General features: G+C 32.1%; 1 protein-coding gene across 3 annotated transcripts in view; it reads left to right on the top strand.

The window, feature by feature from the left end:
• The first annotated feature begins 9,376 nt into the window (after positions 1-9,376).
• The window catches only part of hth (Meis homeobox homothorax), a 101,708-nt gene continuing 83,898 nt past the window's right edge, over positions 9,377-27,186 (top strand). For 2 of the 3 annotated variants that reach the window (XM_015511416.2, XM_015511419.2), the window contains exons 1-4: positions 9,396-9,537; positions 15,131-15,639; positions 17,196-17,337; positions 25,592-25,642. In XM_015511416.2, the coding sequence (XP_015366902.2) occupies positions 9,511-9,537; positions 15,131-15,639; positions 17,196-17,337; positions 25,592-25,642 (729 nt within the window). In that variant the 5' untranslated portion in view covers positions 9,396-9,510. Of the gene's footprint in view, positions 9,538-15,130; positions 15,640-17,195; positions 17,338-25,591; positions 25,643-27,186 lie in introns of all 3 variants that reach the window. The other variant, XM_015511417.2, reaches the window with a different exon arrangement.

Here is a 27,186-nt window from a genome sequence, read left to right on the forward strand (position 1 = left end):
ATTGGTTTAACTTTGGTCTATGATTAAATAGGTATATGACGTGTTAAATGTCCAGTCTTCTTATTTAACATAAAATATTGGTAGAAGATTAATATTGGCCCGGATCTGGTAAAAAAAGGCACGAGGAGTCAGTATACTCATTATAATTATTAGTCGTATACTCGTAATTTCAACGTCGCGTTGGTGACATTGCCTTATAATATCGCGGCCGACCAAAATCAGCTTCATTATAGTCATTGGCAAGCAGTTATACATTATATGTACTCATGGTAACTATTATTCGATAGATATTATTACATTTTAAAGCCCATTACTTTATTTTATTACTATTAATATATACTCAAATAATGTGTGTAAAATATAAATGTATTTATGTTATACTTTGTATAAATCGTGTGAACTGAGAACAGTATTTTTAATCCTAGCACATAATGTATATTATATACCAATATTATAATATATGTCGAGTACCTTCAATATATATTATATTTCCATTATATTTATGTTGTGGTACGCATTTTCCAGATGATAGCCATGAGGTTTTGATTTTTGCAATCGAATCGACGTGAGCAATTACGTGACGTATAGTACGACTTCTAATTTAACCTCATTTTCAGGCGCAAAAGCTTATAATAATGACTGCACTTTTTTTTTTTTTTTCGTTTGTATATTAATTAGCACATGCATCAATTAAGAGAATGTCAGCGCACTATTTGTTTTTTCTCTCTGGCTCAATATAGACAAAACGCATTTACGCAGAATCATTGTTCTATGGTTTTAAGTAATCTTAGAGTAAATCACCTATTACAAAAAAGATAGATGATAATATTTTTGAGAAAATGACATATCGATTTGTCTGAATATTGTCTCAAAACAATTTGAGCACATTTAAATTTACAACGTTTCTTTATTAGTAAGTCTATTACAAAATCAAATAACAATAAAATATAAAATCGATATGCCATTCCCTCAAAAATATTATTCCCTATCTTTTTTGCGATGGGTGATTTTACTCTAAGATTACTTAAAAACACAGAAAAAATTATTCTGCGTAAGTGATGCGTTTTGTTTATGTTGAGCGTGGGCCAGAGAGAGAAAATAGATAGTGCGCGGACATCCCTTAACAAAACCTTCTCGAGGGAGCCTAATTGTGATTAGTGGACACAATGTCTTTATTGGATATTCATATATATAGACGTCCGTCACGCTCTTATAAATCGTGGTTACTTATATCACTAATTTCGATAAATAATATAGTATAATATGATGTGTGATAGGTATTATACCGGTACGTTTTTATTTCCTATGAAAACTAAAAAAATACCAACCAATACTGTATGGGTTTGGAAAAATTATGGTTTTACGTATTTTTGTGTACATATAATATAATATGCATGATTATGTTTTATATACATTATAAACTTATGTAAAGGTGCCGGCCAGCCTCCCGCGCGTTTAAAACCTCTATATATTGCATTATTGTATAATAATATACCGAACGATGTTCCAACATTTTATTCTCAGGTATGCGCGCGTATGATATGTATAAATATTATATTTATGTATTAAAATACGTTATACTATTATTATTATTTAAAATATGTTCCGTGTAATGTATTACTACGCAGCGGTTATTATAATAATGTATGTATATATATATATTTTACACACGAGGAAAAATACGAAAGAGAAGACAGTGATGAAAAAAATAAAATAAATCTACGTATTGAAGACAAACGTATATCTATATATATAGATAAAAAATATAATATTATATATTAGAAAGGAACCGGGTCGGCGGCGGCGCGACGGTGGTAATAATATAATACTCGCGACGTGCACACACACGTACGCGAGCGAGTATTTAATGTATGATGGAAAAAAATATTTAAATGAGAGGATTTAAAAAAATATATATACATGTATATAATGCCATCACATATGCAATAGTGTATATAGGAATAATACACACACACACTCACACATATATTCTACTGCAGCACATAGCGGCACTCAGCAGGATGTCTGTGCTGCCACGCAGTGACTCGCTGTGTGTGTGTGTGTGCGCGCGCGTTGGTAAGTGTGTTTAGGTATATATGTATAAAAAAAATCCTATGCCGTTCGGCTATCTCTCATAGAGCTGGAATCCTACTCGGCCGCCGCCACCGGCACCGTCGCCGCCACCGCCGACCAGTAACACGACTGCGGCGGCTATATATACGAGCTGTACCAGCCATCATATATATATATATGAGCGGCGGCTGCGGCGGTGGCGGAGGCGGTCGAACGGGGATTCCCGCTGTGAGCGCGCTGCAAAAGTCTGCCGGCACACCGCCGCGATACCGGCGGCGACGGCGTCGGCGTCGCCGTCGTCCCGCGCGCGCTGATTTATCACACCAAACCGAAGCTGACGACTGTTGTTGTTGTTGTTTCACTTATCCCCTTATAATATTATATTATGTACGCGTAATATCGTATTGTATAGGTATATATATATGTAGGACTTGTTATAGGTACCTGCCCATATTATTACTGCCATCTCTGCAGCGTGCGACCTTCTCCGCGCCGCACCGCATCGCCGTCGACGCTCTCGCATCAGCACCTCTTGACGAACGACGGAGCGATGGATATCTGTACGAAATATCTCTTTAAAATATCTCACGGGGTGTCTTTGCATTGAACCTATATATACACGCGATTTAATATTTATCGCGTACGCGTTTTTAGCTCGGTATACTCCCGCCGCCGCGGTATACCTACCACTTATACCTATATACTTGCAATAATATTATATAATATATGCTGCGTGAATGATGTTATGTACCGGGCTAATCTATCGACGGTTATTATCAGACGTACATTATAATATACGTATTAAATTTAGTCGGGGCTGACAGTTCGGTTTTTGGTGGTGTTTATGTGTGTTTTCAGTGCCCGCGTTTATCCTTCTCTCAAACAGTCAAACGGATCCCACGACGTATAATATATTATTATTCCGACACGTATATACACATATTATTGGTAGGTATATAATGCTGCACAATATGTCTGAAGACCATTGTGCATTTGTGTACGCGTTAGGTGAGGCTGATATATAATATATACACACTGCACGTTTTGTCCACTTCTACAGGTCATAATATTTCACAAAATTGTAACCTCTCCGATATATATATACAGGGTGATTTTTTTATCGAAGAACACTCATACTCATACACTCATACTTTTTTAAATAATGAGTGTTCTTCGATAAAAAAATCACCCAGTATATTATACACACATATGTATAATGCTGAATACAAGGATACCTACAAATATTATTATACTCAGTATTCATATATACACCTATATATGTTGCAGCTGATATTATATATATTATATTCGTATAATAAGATCATATCTGTAGATTGTACCTTAGGCATTTGGAGCCCGGTAGTAATATAAAATTAGTGAAATGAAAAAATACCGCCCCTTCAAATCGAGATCATGTTTATCATTTATGGATATTATTATTATACATATCAAATATATGATATATTTTGTTCGAGATACAGAAGTAAATAGTACGTATTAAATGCAATATAACATAATATATATAGCCATATAGGTAGTAACATTGAAAAATGCGTTAGGTTATACATACAATGTGTATAACGTATATATGTATTCGGTACCTATACTTATAATTATGTATATTTTATTCATTTGAATTGTAATCTGTTTGTTGTATATGTATACATATATACATGTGCATTATACATAGTATATCGTATAGGGGATTTTGAATATTGTGTTTAATATGTCTTTGGCTATCTTAATTATTCAGTAGATCATCCGGTACACCGGATGGTATATAGGCTCTGTCATCGTGATGTGCTAAGCAAACGGCGCCCGGGGCAAGAGTCACCATTTGGCATTTGCCCCCACCACGTATCCGGTGCTACATGTTGTCTGCATGCTTATAAATATATTATATGTATAAAATAAACTCTATAAAGCATCATGAATTATGTTGTATAATAATATATTGAAGGGATGTAATGGATTAACTATTTTTAAATCGCTAAAAATCGTTTGACGTATAAAGAAAAGACCATTTTGAATGATTTTTGTTCCATAAAACTTTTATTTAGGTATACATACACACTATACGAACTTTCTTCGTAAATACGATAAGCTATCAACGATTCAAATAATTTGAATTATAATGCGGGTTAACATTACCTGCTCATAATATGATATATTTCCGTACGTATAATAGAAATATAACATGCATTATGAATTCAATAAAACGTACTTATTTTAAATATAAAATATTGCATAATACCTGTATTACTAATTTAAACTAGGATATGCTTGAACATCTATTTTAATAATTTTCTAGAAAATGTCATATTATATTAATCAGATTACCTGATAAATAGGTATTATAACAATGTGATATTTTCAAGTATCGTCTTATTCGAAATTATTTAGTTTATCGAGAATCGAGATAATATACAGGTTATATGATGTAACTTCGTTCAAGTTATCATCTTAATACTAATAACTAGGGTTAGGATTTCTATGTATTTTTACATGTTAGTTAATTGATTGTCAGATATGTCCACAATTTGGCCTATTCTTGGTTAAATAAACAACTTTTTCTTGCATATTTTTGAATATTTTAAAACTAATTAATATAATTGCATATTTGATTTTTAGGAATTTTATAAATTTTAATGGTATTTATTTAATGTACGACTATAATTATTGAGTCATTACTCATTTGTCATGTTGATGTAAATTAATCATCTAATCTTATTATCATGGACCGCTAGGATTATTTACATGCATCATGTTTCCATTGCGTGTTTGTTTTTCATTAATACGACAGATTTAGTCAAAATAATAAATTCATTAGTCGTCCCAATAACTTGTCGTTCGTATCTCAAATAATAATAATAATAATTAAATATTAATCGGTAGTGATTATTTCAATTAGTTTGTGATTTTTGTGTAAAAAATGTTCAATGGTATGTAGAAATAAAATTTTTTTTTACATATTTTATAATTTTTTGTTGCAAATACATTTAATAATTTGCCCTACTAATAACGAATACTTGTAGCAGAATATAAAATTGTCTGTAAAAAACGTAAATTCTTTATATTACAGCCTATAGGTACTTACTTACACCTATATAATATGACTATGTTTAGTTTATAAGTATAGTAGTGTACCTATATAGTAGTAGTAAATGCTGTAGTGTTGTGAACTATGCAGGTTTACTTTTTTAGTTTTTTTAGTAGTTTGTCGTTGACTTCTGCAATATACCACAATATTAATTTATTTATCACAAAGTCATTATAGGTATAATAGGTATAGATACTTACACTTTATATAGGTAGATAGTTTTTTCTTTAAATAATTTATATTTTGAGTATATAAAAATAAAGAATAATAATATCAATAGTCAATACCCTTAAGTATGCCATTGCATTTATTGATAATTATTATACGAATAACAAGCCTTACTTAATTTATATATATTTAGGTGTATACGTATAAAGGTTATTCGCGTAAATGCGTCAGTTATTTATACCGAAAAAAATCGTATCTATAAATATATATGGTACACATACCATCATATACCTGTATAGTAGGTGTAGGTGTATGTATAAAGAGCAGAGATAGATCGAGCAGCATTCGGGCCGAAGGTGTCCACGAGTGTGCCAACCGGCCGCTACGGGTTGCACATGTATATAGTTCACGAGAGCGAGAGAGAGATAACGAGAGAGTGTGTTAGGGAAAATTAGGGAGAGTGAGAGAGACAGAGACAGAGTGAATGATAGGGAGGCGATAACCAAAGGACAACGACGGTGGTGGTTTTAGAAGAGTAGAGAGTAGCGGCGGTGGCGAAAATCGATTGCCGCCGACGGGGTAGCCAGGTGTTTAGCAGTGGTGTGAACGCGCGCGCGTGTGTGTGTGCATGTGGCGTCGTCGTCATTGGCGTTAACGTCGGAGGTGGGATTAATATATTATTTCAATATATCTATATATATGTATATAATATGTGTGCGTATATGTGTATGTATATATATATATATATATATATATATATATATGTGTAAGTACTGCTTATGATAATCTATATACTATGCAGTATAAATTATATATATATATATATACACATTTAGGGCATTTATTACTATTTAGGGGTAAAAAATATCTCGTAAAATAGTATAATATGAACGTTTGAGGGGCTTGTCCCCGATCGTATACACCAATGATTCTCAATCAGTGTGCCGATGAGGAATCGACTAGGTGTGCCACGAGAAATTTCTGATATTTGTAATTATGCTGGTAAAAAAAATATTGAAAACGGTAATTTATTTCATTACATTTGTATTGAGTGTGCCGCGAAAACTTGTGATGTAACATATAATGTGCCGTGAACCAAAAAAAGCTTGAGAACCACTGGTATACACAAATATACGTATAGTCAAATAAGTGCGTACGAACTACAAATATATGTATACCTAAATATATAGTGCCTACCTTTATACGCATTACGCGTATTTCTAAATCAATTCGGTATAATATGCTATATAATACCTACCCATATATAAATTATAAACACACATAGCCTACAGCTACATAGCGTTATTATTAAAGATGAATATAGAACGTATATGTATATAATTATAATATATTGATAATTATATATACGAATGTTGCTTGTTTCATTCGATGAAATATAATAAAAATAATAAATTTAAATCTATACATCTATATATAGTTGCGTGAATTAAACTTCAAATGTGTTTAAATGTATCTGGTAATATATTAATATGTCGAACCATATTCTGATGTTTAACCAGAACGTGTCAACGCGTTAAAAAGGTACAATAGTGACAGATCTTTATCGATGCGCTTCGCTTCGCTTCTTCGTCTCATTGTATATTATATTATAAATGTGCTGTGTAGTAAGGTATATATATATATAATATAGACTATAAGATTTAGATATATACTTATATATTTGCAGAAATGAATAGATAGGTACCTACAACAATGTATATTCCTACCTATATTGTATTATTATTATAACAGTGTACAAGACGTGGTTTTCGAGTGTTTTCTCAAATAAACATATACGCGGAATAATAACATAGTGGTTGGGTCGTTTTTACGTATACCTAAAATACGTACAACAACATTACAATATCGTATGGTATTCACTATATACAATCATATTATAAAACTACCGTGTACACAAATATAAATATTAAATAATATAAACTATATGTAGGTATATTTGCAGAGTAAGCAGTATTCGATTAAATACTATGCATATTTATATTGATAATGGTATGGGTGTTTAATCAATGTCTGTTAAACGTTAATATTGACGAGGATAATATTATTATAATGTAGTACATCACGTTGAAGACGGCGCAATAGTATAAATAATGCAATATTGCAATGTATGCGTACTAGAAAATCAATTGATTTATGACAATAATTAAAGCGTAACGTGTTTTGGGGCAGTTTATTCGCAATCGGTAAGTTTGGCGGCGGAACGGAAAAAAGGCGCCGCCACCACGGTGGGTATTGACAATAGAGCGTGTCGTGTGTTGATTTCCGCACGCGGAGATAATAGACGGGTCCGGTTCGCGCGATCGGCGGTACGTAGCACACAACAGAAATCGAACTTTTCAACCGCCGCACAACAAAGCTCGGTGGCGGAAAGGTACGGTGTGTTTTCTGTCGGACGGGCGGTGAGGGGATGGTTAGCGGGGAAATAGGGGTGGGGCATGTCGGTTGTGCGCGGTTCGGGTGGCAGGCCGTCAGGCGGCGGCCACCGCTGCCGCCGCCGCCGCGGACGGACGGACGAACTGTGCGCGCGTAACGGACGGACGGACGGATAGACGGACGGTCGTCGACGGGCGAAGGCACGGGCGGCGCGGCGGTGAAGCTCCATTTTTGTCACGTGACCGCCGCACGTTGGGCGGTCGTAAGCGGTATCCGCCACGCCCACTGTGTGATGCCGAGCACATGCGTGCTAGGCCCCGTCCCGCCACCCCGACCTGTCCTACATCGACATCATCGCCACCGCCGCATCCACCACTACACGGCAAACCGATCGCGCGCGCACTCTGTACGCCCGCCGCCGACGTGAACACGGGCCCGCTGCCACTACGCGACACAGCCGGTCCGTCGTCCAGTTTAGTATTCGACTCGTCGTGTGTTGCGCTCGCTCGTCCGCTGCGATCTTCGCTGGTGTGGAAAATAAAATAATAATAATAATAATAATAACGCGCGCGCGTTTACGTGACTGTGTTTTTCGCGCGTGTGTGTGTGTGTGTGTGTTTTTTCGACCCAACCGCATTTATTATTATTGTATACAACTACAGACGGAGCAGTCGTTTTACCTGCGGTCCGTCCGTCTCTCGTGTAAGACGCGCACGTCACACCGCGTACGTACGTGTGTGTGAGTGTGTTTTTGTGTGTGTGTGTGTGCGCGCGCGCGCTGTGGTGTTTGCGCGTGCCGGTTAAGTTTGTTCTCCCAGCCAGAGATCCGACGGGTGGACGAGATACATCCACGATCAAGATCGCAACCACAAGCACCACTGGGGTACGACTAACAACACAGTCATACCCGCGTACACTAAGCCCACCGCTGTACCATAACCTCTGTACTGCTGCTGCGACGACCACGACGTGATACGCCGCATCGGACGGGGGGCACGACGTATGCACGTTTCTGCGCGCCGAAATGCGACGTCCCGATCAGCTGACGTGCAGCAGCAGCAGCAGCACTATCAGCAACAGCAGAAGCAGGAACAGCAACAACAGCAGCAGCGTATCGAGCACAAGCCGTAGTGGCCACCGCCGTTATCGTACCGTCGTCGCTGCCGCCTTCACCGTCGTCGCCGCCGCCGCCTCCATCGTCGCCGCCGCCGCCGTCGTCGTAGTAGTTAATTCGCCGCTTTGCGAAAGATAATAACCGCCGCGCCGCCATCGTCACCACCGCCTCCGCCGTCGTCGTCGTCGTCGTCGTCGATCATTCTATTAATTACTATTTTTCAATAAAAATATAGATTACCTCTATCGTACCTATTGCACGAGTGTGCCGTCGCTCGTTTCAAATAAATGTTTTTTTAAAAAAACATCCGTCTACGACATCTGCAACTTCCTGTATACGCATTGACAACTTTACATAGAGTATATCATACGGTATTAACGTTCACTTAACGTACCTCTATTTGCAATGATTTTTGTATTGCCGTTGTCCACGCCGTTTTGTTGTTGACACTGTTATACTTGCAACGTACTGGCTAAAGTTCAAATATCTTCGAATAGGCTTAATTTTTATAAAAATAACCGGTTGCAGTGGTATTATATACACTGCTGACAATAGTTTTTAAACGGTCCACCGTTAGTGTACAAACGCAGCCACAACGGCGATAAACAACTACATCGGTAACAGCAGCAGCAGCAACAGCAGCAGCGACTCCTCCAGCAACATGGCTCAACCCAGGGTGAGTGTTTATGTATGTATTATTGTGCGTTTTTATATTTACTTAAGATTACATAGAGATATTATTATACCTAATATGCATAGCCGTGTACAATATTGTTGATATAATATTATAATGTAGACAACAACGACAACAATAATATAATGTAACGATGAATAAAACATAATACGCACCACTCGTGTAATAGTATATTATATTTGTATGAACGACGAATGGGTAATATTTTATCGTTGTTATTCTTATCGAACGATATTATTGTTTTGTAGCAATAATAATCTGGATAAAAAGCCGCGTGATCGGCGTTGGGACTCGCGACGGCGTCAGTTTCGTTTTCGTTGACGCGCATTCTTGCCGAATATTATGACCACGGTTGTATTTTAAGCCCGCATAGTATGCGAAACGTTCGATTTGACTATTAATAACGCGGTTGTGGTATAGGCCACATACTCCGTCGGAGCGTTATCATCAACAACCGCTTTAATAAAACGGATCTCTACCTACATACAAATATTATTATTATTATTATTTATAGAAATTGTAATATTACAATAATTAATAGGTGTATGTGTCGGTTAATGATACCGCAAAACGTGATACCCAATAATAAATTATTATTATTATTATTATTATACAGTACCTATTTCTCGACGACAACTATAATAATATTATCGTGAACAATGTGTTTAGTGTTTTTCGTATATCGTACAAAAGGGCCTATACCACGACTATGTATTACATAACGCCATTATATAATACCACCCTTTGAAGTGCTAGCGTGTACGAACCGAGGCCATGTGGCTTTTGTTATTTTTATTCCTTCGTTTTGTCACTTTTGTCTTAACGCCGCCGCAACCGCCCACCGTCGTCGTCACTTGGACCTTACCTACTTGCGGGTTTTTTAATTTTTTATAATACTCTAAATAATAGGTATACCGTGTATGGTGCGTATTATGTTTTGTTTGGAATAATGTGTGTGTACAATTATTGTGGTTATTGTTATTAAGATTATTATTATTATTATTATTATTATTATTACTATTATTACTATTTGTTCACGTTTTATCTTAAACAATAATATAGTATATTATAATTTGTAGTAAGAATAACTACAGTTACTGTGGTTAATTAAACATTTAAACATAACAGTATAATATAATGTATGTCTGATTACATGCACCTAATTATATTATATGCGTTTGAATATTACAGTTAATGTATTAATTTAACAAGCAAAAAAAAAAATAAATACATTGCTTGTTGAAAAATGTAATAAATTAATAATATTATTATGTATTAAAAAAAAAGACAATGCTTTGTGTTAAAAGAATTATTTGCTGTCATTATGGATCTTTTAACGCAACAACAATACGCACAACATATTATTTTCGACACTGATGTAATTTTGTTGTCACGTATTGTGTATTACGTATTAGTAATTATTATTAAGCCACCTTTAAATAATAGACATGATACGTTAATTTCTAATCAGTATTTTAGATATACATATACATTACTTTAGTTAATGTTTAGTTTTTACTACCTGTTATATACACGCACAATACTTGTTTTTCGAAATTTGAAAACTACACATCTTAAAATACATTTCTACATAAGATTTTACATCAGAGAATAGCTGTTTAGAGTAAAAAGCGATGCTTAAAAATGTTTCAATAGCCGTTTAATACTTTTAATGCTAAATAATAGGCGTTTTATTGTTTTTTTTTTAACATTTTAGATTCTAACTTTACTTACATTAATTTATACTATAATCGCCTATAAGCTATATAACGCGCATTTTATAGTTTTATAGGAATTTATTGTTAATTTACACACACATTATTTCGATGTAAAATATTTATTAAGCTTAGTGTTAAGAATTTATAATAGAAATTAAAAATAAATTGGTAGGTGGGTAAGTAAGTCAAGGCATTTTCATTCTCATCTTACATAAAATTGTATGTTACATAATAATTTAAAATGTATGATTGTATGGCGAGTGACTCATTAAATATGATAAATTAAATTAATAATAATTCATTGCAAGTAGATTTTGAACCTATAATTTAAAAATATGCTTACCTACAGGGTTTAAAAAATGATAAAATATAATATCCTTATCCGGTCATAATTTATTGATATTCTAGTAACGTGTTCAAATTATTGATTTTATTATTGACGTCGGTGAATATTAAAGTGACATTTTATGAATAGTAAATTTGTTTATTTGAAATGTTCGTATGAACTAGTTGTAAGTTGAATACATATGGGTTACTTACTCTACTATTTTATAAAATAGTAAAATATTCACCGGATTATAAGACATAAAAATGTAATGTTATATTGACTTCAGATTATTATATTAGATTAGAAGATAGAAAACATTCCAATTTTTATTGATATCTTTTATTAACAACCCATAATATTGTTATAATTTGATTATTAATAAGGTCATTGACTTATAATTTAATACATACACAACAAAAAATAACATCAATGTTCAATAAAATTAATCTGGTTTTAATATTTATCTCAGTAAATAAATATTATTTACATTTAAATAAATGTAGGTACCTATTTATTAAATCTATACATATAATATGTACATTATAATATAAAAATATAAAATCATATGTATCAATTTATTGTTTCATGTGTTTTATTAAAACATATATAATATATATATAAATATATAAACATATATAATAGGTAATTGATCAGTTTTTTTTATTATTTATAAAAAAAAATTATATTGGGTTTTAAATATTTACTAGGTTGTAGGCATGGTTACATTAAATAATTTCAATTCAAAAAAATTTAAATTGTTATTGTGAACATTATAAATTAATATAAAATAAAATCAAGCTATTAATCATTGAATTTTTTTAATATTTATATTTAACTAATGTGTTTATATTCTATAAATAAATTATTCAAAAGTCTACCGATTCAAAGTATGTTAAATTTTTATCTCAGTTTCATGAAATCAATATTTTTTTTATTGATGATTAATGATTACATTATATATCTCACCTGAATCTGATATGAAACTTAATATTTTTCTAATGATGTAGACATTCTAAATACCTACTATCAAAAAAATGTCCAAATCAACTAATACTCAGATCTGTATTAGTAATAGTTATACCTGCGTCATTAATATTCAGAATATTTTTATTTTTAGCAATAAAATGTTGTAACATTGGTAATTCAAAGAAATTATATCAACATTTATATCCATATAATAGATATCAGCTATAAAAAACGTTGAACATACTTAAAGTTAAGTACTAAAACATACTATAAAACCAATTAAACCTTCTCTTACCTACTAAATATAATTATTGGTTATTATAATTTTATTAATTATTATTATACCAACTATGATTATCACTTTAAAAAATTATATTTAGGTTAAGTACCTATATCAGATATATTACTAAATAATTAACAATGATTACTCTGCATAATAGATCGATTATATTTTAGAGTGAAATAGTTTAGGTTACTCGGGTCGTATACTAGGAAATTATTATTGTTATTAATTATAATTCATAATTAATAGCAACCGTGATGGCTAAAGCAAATAAAACCTTTGATGTACTGAGCTCGCCCGCTGTTGGCGCAATTACAACTTTTATACTATCGCCACGGCAGCCGCCTTTGGTGTTCTTTTAATTCATCGTCATCTAATTACTCATTATTTATATAATATTACTTAATCATAATTTTACCGCTCTGATTCTACGAAATCGTTTAAATAACAATAAATCATTATAAATGTGGCTTCGGGTTATCATCAATCGATCAAAAATGTCGACGTTTTATTTGTAGGTAGGTATAATGTATTTCATGCAAATTTTTATTTTCATACAGATCATATAAAAAAAGGTCATGCTTTAAACAGTTATTAAAATAATGATAAAACTCATTTTTTGCATTACATTATAAACAATGTGATTAATTGGATTTAAATAACACTAATATTGCGGAAACTAATGTTATATTTCATATTGAACATTGATGTAATAGGTACGTGTAGAATTATTATTAAACAAAATAGGTACCTAATAATAATCAATTTAATCTTGAAAAACGATATCACTTCTTTTATAGACTTGTTTTATAAACTAACTATGAAAATTATAAAACACAAATTAATCAGATTTATTTTATACTAATGCAGTATACTTATACAATAATCCATATTCAAAGATTATAGTTATTATTTTATATTTCTCAACATATTTTTATTTACAATCATTATGTAATATTCATTACAGCATTTTACAACAAGTACTTATATTTATTTTAAAAAGTAATATGTATTATTGTATTATATTATATAATTAATAAAAAAAATATTTATGTTTTATATTAATACACATCACACATTATTAGCGAGTAATTGTGTGATCTATGTGCACGTGTTCCAGATAATATACATGTTTTTGCAGTATTTTTTTGATAGTAAAAATAGAAAGATAGATTTTAATTTAAAACATGGATTCGTGTTAAGTGAATCATTATCTACAATAATTACAATCCTTAATAAAATAATAAGATCCGTAATATAATATATTAGCTATTATGTTTATTCGTCATGTTTTTTTATTTTATAAATAATTTTGAGTGTCACACTTCCAGTATTTTATAACGAACTCGAATATGCATGATAGAAATCTGAAATATAATATCACATGTCTTGTAATCATTTTTTATCTTTATTGTAATGCATACTTTTATTGTCAAATTATTATTAAAAAAGTGACTGTTATAATACCATTACGACATGATGTTAAATATTTCTATGTATAATAATACCATAATATATTATATTGGGTAAGGCGTTTATTTACAAGACATATGGTATCTTTTGAAAAAAACAAACTGTCATTTTTTCCTTTAAAACGTGTGAATATTTTATAAATTGTTATTTTACAATAATTATGCACGAACTTTTTAGGTTTAGATAATATAATGAATTAATTGTACCTGCACATAAATCAGAAAAATTAAAACATAAGTCATTTAACATGTTTTATTTTTAAAATAAACAAAATATTTTGCCATTTACATTAATTTGGTTAGTTATTTTCAATTCAATTCTACTCTTCGCATACACAATAATATATTTTTTTATGATACAGTAAAATTAATTAGTATAATGAATTTAGATTTTAATGTAGCGTATAGGTTCCTTTGTAGATTATGTCCATATGGTAGCTTAAAACGTTATTTCAATTAAATCAAATTCAATACGAGTACCCATATCGATCATTGTTTTTTTCTTAATTACCAACATTTACTAAAGTTTTTTTTTTATATATTAAATCCAACTATTACATTTGAATTTGTATTGCAATGAATAATGCTTCACAAACAATAAAAACTACGACAACAGCAACAATAATAATAATAATAATGATTACCTATTGTCGCTCCGTACAATGTTATACGCATTATTATTATTACTGCCCGTCGTTAAACCTATAATACTTACCTACCTACCTACCTACCTATAATTATTATTATTATACCATCATTACCGTACCTTATTAAAACGTTTGTGTTGTTTGTGTGTGCGCGTTCCTTTTCGGTTTTGCAGTACGACGAACCGGGCATACACCAACAGCAACAGCAGCAACAGTACATGGACGCGGTTGTCGGTGCGGCCGCCGCGGCCGCAGCCGGTAACGGCGTAGTGCCTCCAGGCGTAGTGCCCGGTGGTGGAGTGCCTGGTGGTCTTGGACTCGCCGGCACCGGCGGCATGTACGACCAACACCAACAGCAACAGCATCTCGCCCATCGGGGCCTCCAAAATATGGCTGCAGCGGCAGCAGCGGCCGCCGCGGCCGCAGCCGCACAGCACCACCACCACCATCAGCAACAGCAAGCGGCGCACCTCCAGCAACAGCAGCAGCAGCAACAGCAGCAGCAACAACACCCCGTGTCGGCCATGTTCCATTCGGCGGCCGCAGCCGCAGCGGCCGCCACACCGCCGAACCATGTATCGCCGGCCGCTGGCGGTGGTACGCCCGTCAACAACCACACATCGGGTGGTGCGTCCGTGGTGGTGCCCGAAGCGCAAAAACGCGACAAGGATTCCATTTACGGGTAAGTTATTGGTATAATGTAGTAGTAGCCGGTACGTGTGTTGTGCGCGAAAAAGTTTTTTAAAAGTCCGTCAATGGAGAGGTTCGTAAAGTACTGCGTCGCGTAAATCACCGCGATACAGCCGTTAAGGTACTGTACCTGCATTAAAATTGTGGTCCACGCGTGTTACCATAATGTAGGTAATCACTTAATACGCCTTACAGTTGAAAACATCCAACTGGTTTACCGCGTGGTTAGGCGGGTTGATATTAATAATTACTATTGAAATCGTTTTACCTGAACAATATAATTATTTACAATTTTTTCGAGTGAATAAAAAGTAAATTCCGAACACCGCGGCGTTAGAGACCACACTCGGTGCAAACGGTTATGGTAAAAATAATATTATCGTGGTATTGAATAATGCGCGATCGCATGTTTCCCGTCGCTCGTTTTCCGAAAAGTTTAGAATCTCCTTGCGAACCGCTATCTTACCGCGGTGACCATAGAGCATTTGCAGCAGATCATTTACCCTCCAACACGTAGTCCAGTTCCTTTGTGAACACCATTGGGTTTCCGCTGCGTTTCGATAGTGCGCCGTAAACAAACGCGGAATAATAATAATTGTCGGCGTCGTCCATCGTTTTTTGATTACTGACTAAAATATCTATCGTTCGTTCATTAACGAATCGCGACAATCGCGTACACACCGCGATGCTTCCAAAGTATGCCGCTGGCCTGCAGCAGGTATTTCATATATTATTATTATTGTTTTATTCTGTTTAAGTATTTTAATTTTCGCGACGCTTGCACAACAAAAGTCATTATGATATAGTATATTATAATTTCAGTTTAAATCGTCGTACGGCAATCGATTGATTATAATATAATAATTATAATTATGATTTATTTTTCACTCGGTAAACACGTGCATAGGTATTTAGTTTTCAGTGAATCCGCTCGTAACAGTATGTTATACTTTTTATTATTTCTTTGACGCGACAACGTGTTCAACAAATCGGGACTTACTATTATTACTAATTTTTCGCCTAATAATAATATGATATGATATATTACGCTCAATCTTTCAATATCGTTGTCTATATCCATTCGGTGTTAAGTATATCGAGAATTCCGTTTCGTCGCATACGGATATCATGCTCGCCAGCTCGTATGTCATCGAAACGGTTTCCTTTTTTTCCTTTTTAATATTTTTACATCGTCGCGATATTCGCGTGTTTGACGTCGTTAGTTTAAATCAAATATTTCGTGTTCCCTTTGTTACTACGGATATATATATATATATACGCACACACCGGGTAGGTACACCTTTATTGTTATTCTTGACCGCCTCCATTTGTGTAAAAAATATAATGTAGTGCGGCGATAATGCGTCCGCGCGCGTATAGGTACATTAAAGCGTACCTGCCGTAGTGTTATTGGTACTATTGGTATATAATAATTAATATAACAACACACAATACCACCGCGCACTCACATCAATATTTTCTTATTTACCAAACATTAACCATTGTGTATTAATTGTCGTGTGTTCTTTTTTACCGTCCCCTTTTTAGGCACCCGCTGTTCCCGCTTCTGGCATTAATATTTGAAAAATGCGAACTTGCCACGTGCACGCCCCGGGATCCAGGCGTAGCGGGCGGTGACGTGTGCTCGTCCGAGTCCTTCAACGAAGACATCGCAGTGTTTTCTAAACAGGTAATATTTTAATTCTTCTATGTAATAATTATAATATTATTATTAGTGAGCGTGTAGCATTTGTTAAGACTCTAAGCGCTCACCAAGCCGCGCACACTGCAGCCGCAGGTGGTAGTGATGGTGGTGGTGCACTTCTGTGTCGTTTGGAAATAAGTTTGGCTGCGACATTCGACGTTCGTTTTCAAATTATTTACTTCTATACGGGTAGTAGTATATAAAATATAGTACGGGTAATATACGCCGCCGTGCTCGTTGGCCGTCGTTTTTCAAATATCGCTCTCCCTATATCTAGTATACCACAACACAGTATTATATATTAAAAATATTATTGATTGATTGATTTCTCCCTATACTCCCTTTTAGGCGTACCTATATCTACCTACACCACCTACGCGGCACACGATTTCGATTAACGCGGGGTCGTCTGTGTTTACACGTGTCCCACACACACACCGCACGATGCACTCTATTTACTATTAAACTATAATATGGTATAGATAGGTATGTAGGTATAAGTATGTTTGTGGTGTTCGAAAAAAAAAACGAAATAAAAACTATCAATTTACCGATACGTACCTAGTTCATGTACGCGTTATCACCGTCACGATGTACTTATATATCATTTACTATCCCCGAGGATAAATAATTTGTATTGTATTTTTGAGGTTACGGATATGTTGTGTTATATATATTAGAGGAGGTAATTCGAGGAAAGAACGTCCGGCCAATGTATAAACTGTGTGTATATAGCAATATAGCATGTATATAGTGCAGGACCCTTGGGCTATTTTGGCGCATAAAGTAAATTGCACACGTTTTACGAGGCGCGCGCGTACCATTTAGTGAGAAAACTATGTTCTGACAAAAAAAAAAAAAAAAAATGGGCCGGTCGCGTCGTTTAGCGGTAGTGATTGCCGTGTTACGTGATTGAGTATGTGTGTGTAATTTTATAGTAGGGCTATGTTATAGCATTATAGCCCGTATAATTATAGATATTAAAAAAACACGACGACACACTCGTCGTTTAGGGCGGATACCCAGGAGTTAACGGTAGTAGGTATATATAGTGGCGCGTGACGATATACCGCGAAAGTGCTACGATAGAAGACAACCCCTAAATATAATATTATATACTTATGGGTGCTTCGACTAATTTCATATTATATTATTATGATGATTTCTACTTGATTAAAACAATGATTGTTATATCTGTTTTAAAAGCGGTTTAAATGATGTTGTTTGCACGTTGTTGTAATGATTGTAGTGCAACACTGACTTTAAATTATTTTAGTATGAATTAAAACTTAAAAAAATTCTAATTTTTATAGAGTACCTACTGTGTTCAGACAAATAAAAAAAAAAATTATACAAATAAAATAAAAACAATATTAATAAAAACAAAAAAAAAAACATAGAAGAGGTCCAACTGACGTTGTTGCTTGGAATGTTGTTTATGTATTATATTTATATATTTTTTTATAATAATAACGATAATAATAATGTCGTTGATGATTTTAAAAAGGAGATGACGTATAAACTTGTCTTAGCTGCTATTATTATTATTATTATTATCATTACTTACATTAAAGTTTTTTTTTTTTTTTTTAATATTTTTAAACGAGTACTTTAAACTGAGTATTTCATTTATTCCCAAGAGCCGTCTATTTATTTACCGCGTCATAAACTTGAACTCAATACTTGTACGATCTAACAATCTCAGATTATGTGTTCTCTATACCCTGAAATAAATATCTAAATATTCCTATTGCTATAGTATATAATATAATGTACACTTTGGTGGGCAGGGATTAACAATGTCGTTTCTTCAAAATATAGTTGTTGGTGTTTATAAATCTGTATTATTTGGTACCTTTAATTTTTTAATCATATAATTTTTAATATTGCGAACCAATTGTTTAAAAAATTAACTTACAAATTGTTATACCTAATATACATCTTAACGTATAAACAAATTCAAGTTGGTACTTATCAAAGTTATGCAACCTTTCATCAATGTTTATAAGACACAATATATTATATGTGTGTATACATAATATATATATGTGCATATAAATACAATTATTTTTAGAACAACATACGTAAGCGTATTTTAGTTTTAGTGGATGTATTCCAAAAATCAAAAGTTGATTATCAACTATACTATATCTAACTGGATATGAGTATTTAGAATTAAAAATATTCGATTTTCTGTTGAGAAATAAAAAACCCCTTTTGTTGATGCAGTTCTTTTAATTCTTTGATGGGTATTTTTAATTATTTTTATCATTTTTATCATAATTATAATAAGTTTATTATGCCAATAAAAATAAAAATTTATTACGCTTCAAAAAACGCAATCTTTTAAAAGATTCGGTTTAAATACAGTAATATAATCTTAGTTTAAACATTCTGCTATACGCCATTAGATAACCGTCAGCATTGTTGTAGAAGATACCTTGTTTAGTCTACCTTTACTCAGTCACTTACTTTGTAGAACGATTAACGATGTTATTTATTGCGGCCATATTCACCACTATCCACTGTTGTTTCGGTATGTAGTTTTCATTCATCTAACAAATTGTTTATCTAAATAACTTTTTTTATTGTAGGTATATAACATATATTTTGATATGTATGTGTATAAAGTTAATTATATTAAAATAATAGTATTTCATTTATATTTAATTAATTGATAATCTGTATGTTCGGTATTGAAATAAATAATATAAATTCAATAATTTTTTACAATTTTTTCCCTTAATTATTATTATTTTTTCTTGTATTATAAATGAATATTTGTTTACAACTTCTGGAAAAATATTCTAAACTGCTGTTATTTATCTTTAAAAAAATTATTTTAACCTAAAATGTTGAATATTATTGTACTATACAATAGTATTTCGATTCTTCTTCACGTTTTTCTGAGTATTCAGGTATGGTGGCATACAAATTCTGGTTTTCTCTTTCCCTTTTTATGTATATATTTATATAATATAATGTTCTTTTTACCTTGTGGCTGGCTGATTGTTGTTGCCCGCTGTGCTGCAGATGCATTCATGGTCTTTTCTTTTCACTACCCGGGTTTTAGGGTTGGGTCCACGAATTCTCCCTATGTTAAGTTCTTTTTTTTGCTTCTATCGTCTTTTTGGGAGGTCGACATCATTGTCGTACTCACACGAATGCTGAGTTAATCGGATTAGGTATACTGTGCGTGTCGAATATTATATATTATATATATTCAATATGTGACTTATTGTATACATTAAAAACACGTAGGGATGCGTCAAATTCTTTGACCTAAAAATAATAATATACAGCATATTAAGATTAGGGTTGTGTTGAAAAGAAAAAAATGACTTCAGTTTAAATCGACTATATCGTTGTTGCTCACTTGCAGGCTCATTTGTTTATAGAAATTAAATCACACCAGTATTCTGTCTGTCTTCGGCGTGTACACAATATATATTGTGTATATAAACATATTACTATCGAGTTTTAAATACAGTCGCGTGCGTATATTATAATTTATAACCCCACGATATTTTTTCCAAATCATTTATGTACAATATATTATATCGTATACATTGGTCTCAGAGTCGAGTTTACCACTTTAACCTTAACCTACATTTTTACGTAGTCGGTGCAGTGCAGCGATGGTATAACTTATTTGTGTTATAGAGGTACTCTTCTTGTTTTCAAAACTGATTATTAGGATCTCCTTAAACTTATAGAATATGTAAGAATTCTATCACTGTAAAATTAAGTGTATTAATATAATTATATCGTGCGATTTTGTACTTGGTTGTATTTATACTTCGCCTCGTGTTAAACGTGAACCATCACACCAGTGTCCCGTAAAGCCGAATCGTCGGCTGCAGCAACAAAACACACACACACACACGCATACACACACACACACATATATATATATATATACATATACATTAAATCATATGATAATTAAAGCGAGGCCACTACACTCATAGTTTGGTCGCCGCCGTTGCTACTCACTCGCTTATTTAGTACTTTTTTACGTGCTGCTACACTCACGCGCGCACACACTCACTCACGTGTGTATGAGTGCGAGTGAAAATAGTTGTATGCGTTCACACCATAGTAGTTGTAGAAGTAGTAGTAGTAGTAGTAGTAGTAGTAGTAGTAGCAGTTGTTGTTGCAGTTGTAGTTCTAGGCAGTAATGGTCTGATCGATGGTAGAGGCTGTTAATATGTAGGTATTCAGAAAACAGGACGTCAGATTTAGTATAAAGTATAATATTTAATAATATAATAATATATTATGTTATCTAAAAAATAAATTTATTTTTTACTATTTTTACTATTTCTATTGATCGACGATGGTTCGTTTAAAAATCACGATGGCATGTTTGTTCGAATTATAATGGGGCGTTCACCGTTATCGTTGTTGCAGACAAAGCAGATACTATGAAAATATTAAAACTATATTATTTCCAAATGGGCGTTAATGTATTAATTATCTCTTAATTGTGTACAGTGCGTAGGAAAAATAATTATTTTAACAAATTTGCTTAATAATAATGAATTACAATATACCTATTGTAGATAGGTATAAGATAATTACATTATTTAAAATGTGACAAAATAACATTCCTTTATAAATCGACTAAGTGATGTTGGTGAACTCGGCTTGCTACAATAAAACTTAAAATATAGTGTACTATAAATATTTTTTTATAGATATTCAAAATGTTAAATACCTAGATATTATACATACCTATATATTATGATATTCCATTATTAGGTATTAATTTCTATTTATGATTAATTGCATATGTAATGAACAATGCTGATATTAATACATTTATTTCTTATTTTTAACCTGTTCATATTATAATCATTTTTTAAAAGCCATTAATGTAGTCTAATATGTTTATATTAAATATCCATTAGTACCTGTGTTTATTGTCCATTTAGTAAAAAATAATGAAATAGATTGTGGATATTTTGTTCTGTACAACTCATTAATACGATTTTTAGAACTATAAAGTTTATCGCTAGATAACAAAATCTCAATCCATATATCCATATAATGAGTGTTCTTCGATAAAAAAATCACCCTCTATACATACCTACATCATTATTTTTCAAAAAGTAATTACCGAGTTCAAATAAATGTTCTGTTGTACTTTGATAACTATTTAGTCCAAATAATATTTTTATTTTTTTGATAAAAATTCTGAGGTAGTAAAATTAAAGTTTTTTCTAAAAGTTTGTAATTATTATAATTTATAATGTTTCTCTTATTTCAGCTTTATGATTGAGTTTAATAAAGTACAGCGTACAAATCACTAAGTATAACACTTGTATAGGTTTAAAACGATTAGTGTTTGTGATATAATTTTTATAAAAAAAACTAAAAAGTGCATTTGTGTAAAATGTGGTTTTAGTTGTACTTGTACATTAGAAACTGGTTATTATATTATTAAAAAAATCAATTCAACCCGTGTTTAGCAGCTTTTCAATAACTATATTCTCAGTTATGAATTCGAGCCAAAGAGCGATAAAAAAAAATCATACATATCAACTAAATTATATTCGCATACGATGACAATTGTAAATACACGTATAAATACTATATGTATAATATAATACCAATATCGATAATCGTTATATTATATATTGTTTATTATTTTTATTTTAGTATTAGCGATCATTGTTTATTGTCTATCCATATTTAGTATGCTGTTAATCCTTTTTTTTTTTAATAAACATATTAGGGTGGCTATAGACGTTATGAATTTTTATTTACTTCCTTAGTGTTTATAGAGTGTTGTAAAATGTACTGTGTGTGATATCTACTTTTATATTATAATGTATAATATAATATTTTAATTTTTATTTAAATTGTGCATGCCATTATAATTTAATTAATTTAAATGTTCTTAAATTATACTACTTAAATAATTTTACTCTTATTCATATTTAAATTGAGTTAATGATGAAAAAAAATTATCTTTTTATTATATTGACTGTTATGTTTGCACATATTTCTTTTGTGTATTTTAGTTTCCATCGTTTTTGCCAATAATACTATGGGTTTTTTTTATTACTTTACGTCGTTAATTCTGTAGTTGTCGTATATCTTAGAATTTTTTTAAGCTGTAGTAATATAATAAGATCCTGGGGATAAAAAAAACCAAAAGTACATTGTGTGTACCGTATCAGAGAAAAAATCCATTAGGCCACCTTAACATATTTCTTCATAACGTCCCACGGTCGTTGCGGGACAACAACAGTCGTTATTGAGTGTAATATAATATAATGTATTTATTTTACAATGTATTAAAATGTATTTAAAGGTTGGTGATGTAATATAACGTTATAAGAATGATAATAATAATAATAAATATAGTTAAATTCCTTGTTATGTATTTTTTGTTTATATTTCTGAAGATTTTCAGTTCTTTTTAAATTCAATTTGTCTGTGTACTGTAGTTTTTTGTGTAATATACTTTGACGCTTACAGGCGTAGGGCATTACAACAATGAATTATTGTTTAAAAAAAAGTAATTATACGCAGCTTCAAGCGATTAAAATTAAGTTATTTTTGTGTAAAAATAAATTTTATATACCTAGCGTTATTAGAATATTATTTGTAATTCATTGGCGTTATCGAAGAAACTAATAATTATACAAAAAGAGGTAAATAACTCCAAATAAAGTGTCGTAAATGTATTTTGTGTTCATGTCTTTCAAATTTACAACGACATTACAATATAATTTAAATATTCACACGTTCATCTTATGTGTTAAACAACTTATGACTTTGTTTAATTGAGGGTTGAGGATTTGTAATATTTATAAATATATTTCAAAAAAGCTTCCAGATATATTACTAGTTTGCAGAAATTAATTATAATTTAGGAAGTAATGAATATTATATTTTAAATATAATCAAAAATCTCTACTATAATGCGAGGACTTGAGGTATCTGGTCATTTCATAAATAAAGAAACTGATGTATATATTTTAAACAATGTACATATTTAGGTTATGCATTATAATATAACAATTCATTAAATTTTTGGACGTTTTAGTATTAAATCAATGTGAATAAATTTGTTTCATATATACTTTAAACAATTATATTTTTATTGTATATAGGTATATGTTGAAAAATATCACATTAAATTATTATTCTTAAATTGATCTGTTGAAATAGCTGCATGTTACTTGCGTTAATAAAATAAATGACGTTTCACAGTTTCATTGCTTTTGTGGTAGCCACGGCTGCATCTAAATGTAAACGGCTCGTAACCGCGGCAGTCACATGCTGCTCTTTCTACCCCTATAGTGTTATTATTTTTATTGTTATTGCTACTTAAACACCCCAGTTTTATACTTACATATATATATATATATATATACTTATTTCATTATTACTATTTTTATTATTATACGATTTATAGATCCATTTCATTAGCCTAATCATGCAACAGTATATTATATTATGTAATATAAACCTACCTACATAAATATATATAGTATAATATAAATACCGTAATTGTTTTAAATATATTATTATGTTAATTAATTACTCAAGATCATCCGGATTGAAATATGTTAAAGAATTCTAAATACTCGCTTTTTACTATAATATAAAACAATAAAAAATTTGACAAACATAATAAAATTAAATAAAAAACGAAGATTACGCATGTAAGCACTAAGCTGTCTATACGTACATCGGCGTGCGTATTCATACACGTACATATTTTATATATTTTGAAGATGTATATATATATATATATATGTATATGTATATTTATAGACAGACGCGAAAAATATGCGCGCGCGCCCCAACAACGGCCGCGGCCACGACGGGTTTAATTGCATCGTAAAACCACTGCCACCACGTCCCGCGCTCACCCGCCGACCAACCGATCGACTGGAAGGCTGACTACAAAATCGTATCCGCGCAGTTACATTGTTGTTGCTTATTGCTACGGCTAAATCGAAAAATGCAAGAAAAAAAAATCATGAAATAAATTTGAAAAACGACTTACGGTCGAGCCTTATATTACCTGCTGTTCTTTTTAACAACCAATCCATAAAATAACCAATGTGTGACAGCGGCGGCACCGTTAACAATATATTATATTCGAATACCACCTACTCATAGAAAAATTACTACAAAAACGAATCATAATAATGTACGAATATTACATTTTTTTAATATATGAAAATTAATAACAATTTATGGTATTGTGTTTTAGATACGTCAAGAGAAACCGTTCTATATGGCTGATGCTGAAGTCGACTCATTGGTAAGGATATAATATTATTTTTACAAAACAAATTTGTACTTCGTTTTTAAAATGTAAAATACCTAGACACTTAGCATAGTTATGAAAGGCCCTACACAATACATTTTATTGTATTAATAATTTGTCAATAAATATCAAAGTGTTTTTTTAAAAGTATATTTTAAAATATTGAATACGCATTCAATATAATCAATATTCGGTTGCAATAAAGCAGTCGCAATAAAGTATTATATCGATACAATAATTAATCGTGTTTTGTGGCCCTTAAGATTTTTTAAGAAATTTAATATTGAATGGAGATCAATACATATATAAGTGTGATTGCTGGAAATATTAGTATATATATAATATACTTAAACTGATTGGCTATTGCTACTATATTATGTTTGTCTCTGTCATATCGTTTGTACGGTCAAGTGAACGATATATCAGAGTTAGTAAAATACTTGTATATATACAACAAATACAGCTCGTTAATGTTTGTCATCTCTGTCTGCTTACTGCAATTCAAGTAAGAGAGAAAACGCGTGTCGCGTTCTCCACTATAATATTATATACAGACGTAATACTTATTACTATTATTTAATTCCATAAAAACCCCCTAGTGATCAATTTGGTGATGAAAAAATAAAGATCAATTGCAATGAGGCGTAACTATAAACTCGAAGGAAATTGAGTATTACCTGCACTGTCGACGTTGCCGTCAATGATTATAATATTATATAGCGCATGACATTGAGGTGAGATAGAAGACGTCATTATGGATGGTGTTAGCTATCCTATATGATGCTGCTAAAAATTAGGAAATTGTTGCAGCGCACACGATGTGTGTCTAAAAACAGCACCAAAACAGAAACCTAACTGACCAGAAACTATAACAATTACTTAAGGTGCCAATATATATATATATATAGAGAGAGAGTGGTACATCTATATAGTGCATACTACAGGCCAGAGAACTGTTGGACCGTGATTATTGTGACATCGTGATCCGTGAAAATACTACTTAAACAGGATGTTGCGGTAGTATCGTTTACTCGTATCTCTACAGTTACATAAAATTGAACGGACAACGGCCATATTTCTCATACGCCACGAAATTAAAAAAAAAATAACTACGGCCAAAGACAACATAACAAATAATGCAATATTAATATAATATATAAATATTTCTCCCGTGTAAACTTATATTATATATTATATATATAATTATAATTATTATTGAATATATATATATATATATATATATATCTTATACACATATATTATGTTTCTCTGCGGGGGACAACAACTTATATAAAAGCAGCACACAACATATGCGCCATCATCATCATCGCTATAGCACAACGCAGAAGAGTGGAAAATGGAATCCTGTTGACCTTATGTGTTGTTGGCCTCTCTGAGTTAGTGTGTGTGTCGCACGCTCGTGTGTGTGTGTGTTTTTTCTTCCACATTTTTACACATTCCAACACCATACGTCGTCCACGCTGTTGTCGTCGTCGTCGTCGTCATCGCCGCCGTCGACGACGAGGGTACGTATATTG

This window comes from Diuraphis noxia, unplaced genomic scaffold (assembly GCF_037042655.1).
Source record: "Diuraphis noxia isolate RWA-SAM2 unplaced genomic scaffold, SU_Dnox_SAM2 contig0001, whole genome shotgun sequence".
Classification (NCBI taxonomy): domain Eukaryota; kingdom Metazoa; phylum Arthropoda; class Insecta; order Hemiptera; family Aphididae; genus Diuraphis; species Diuraphis noxia.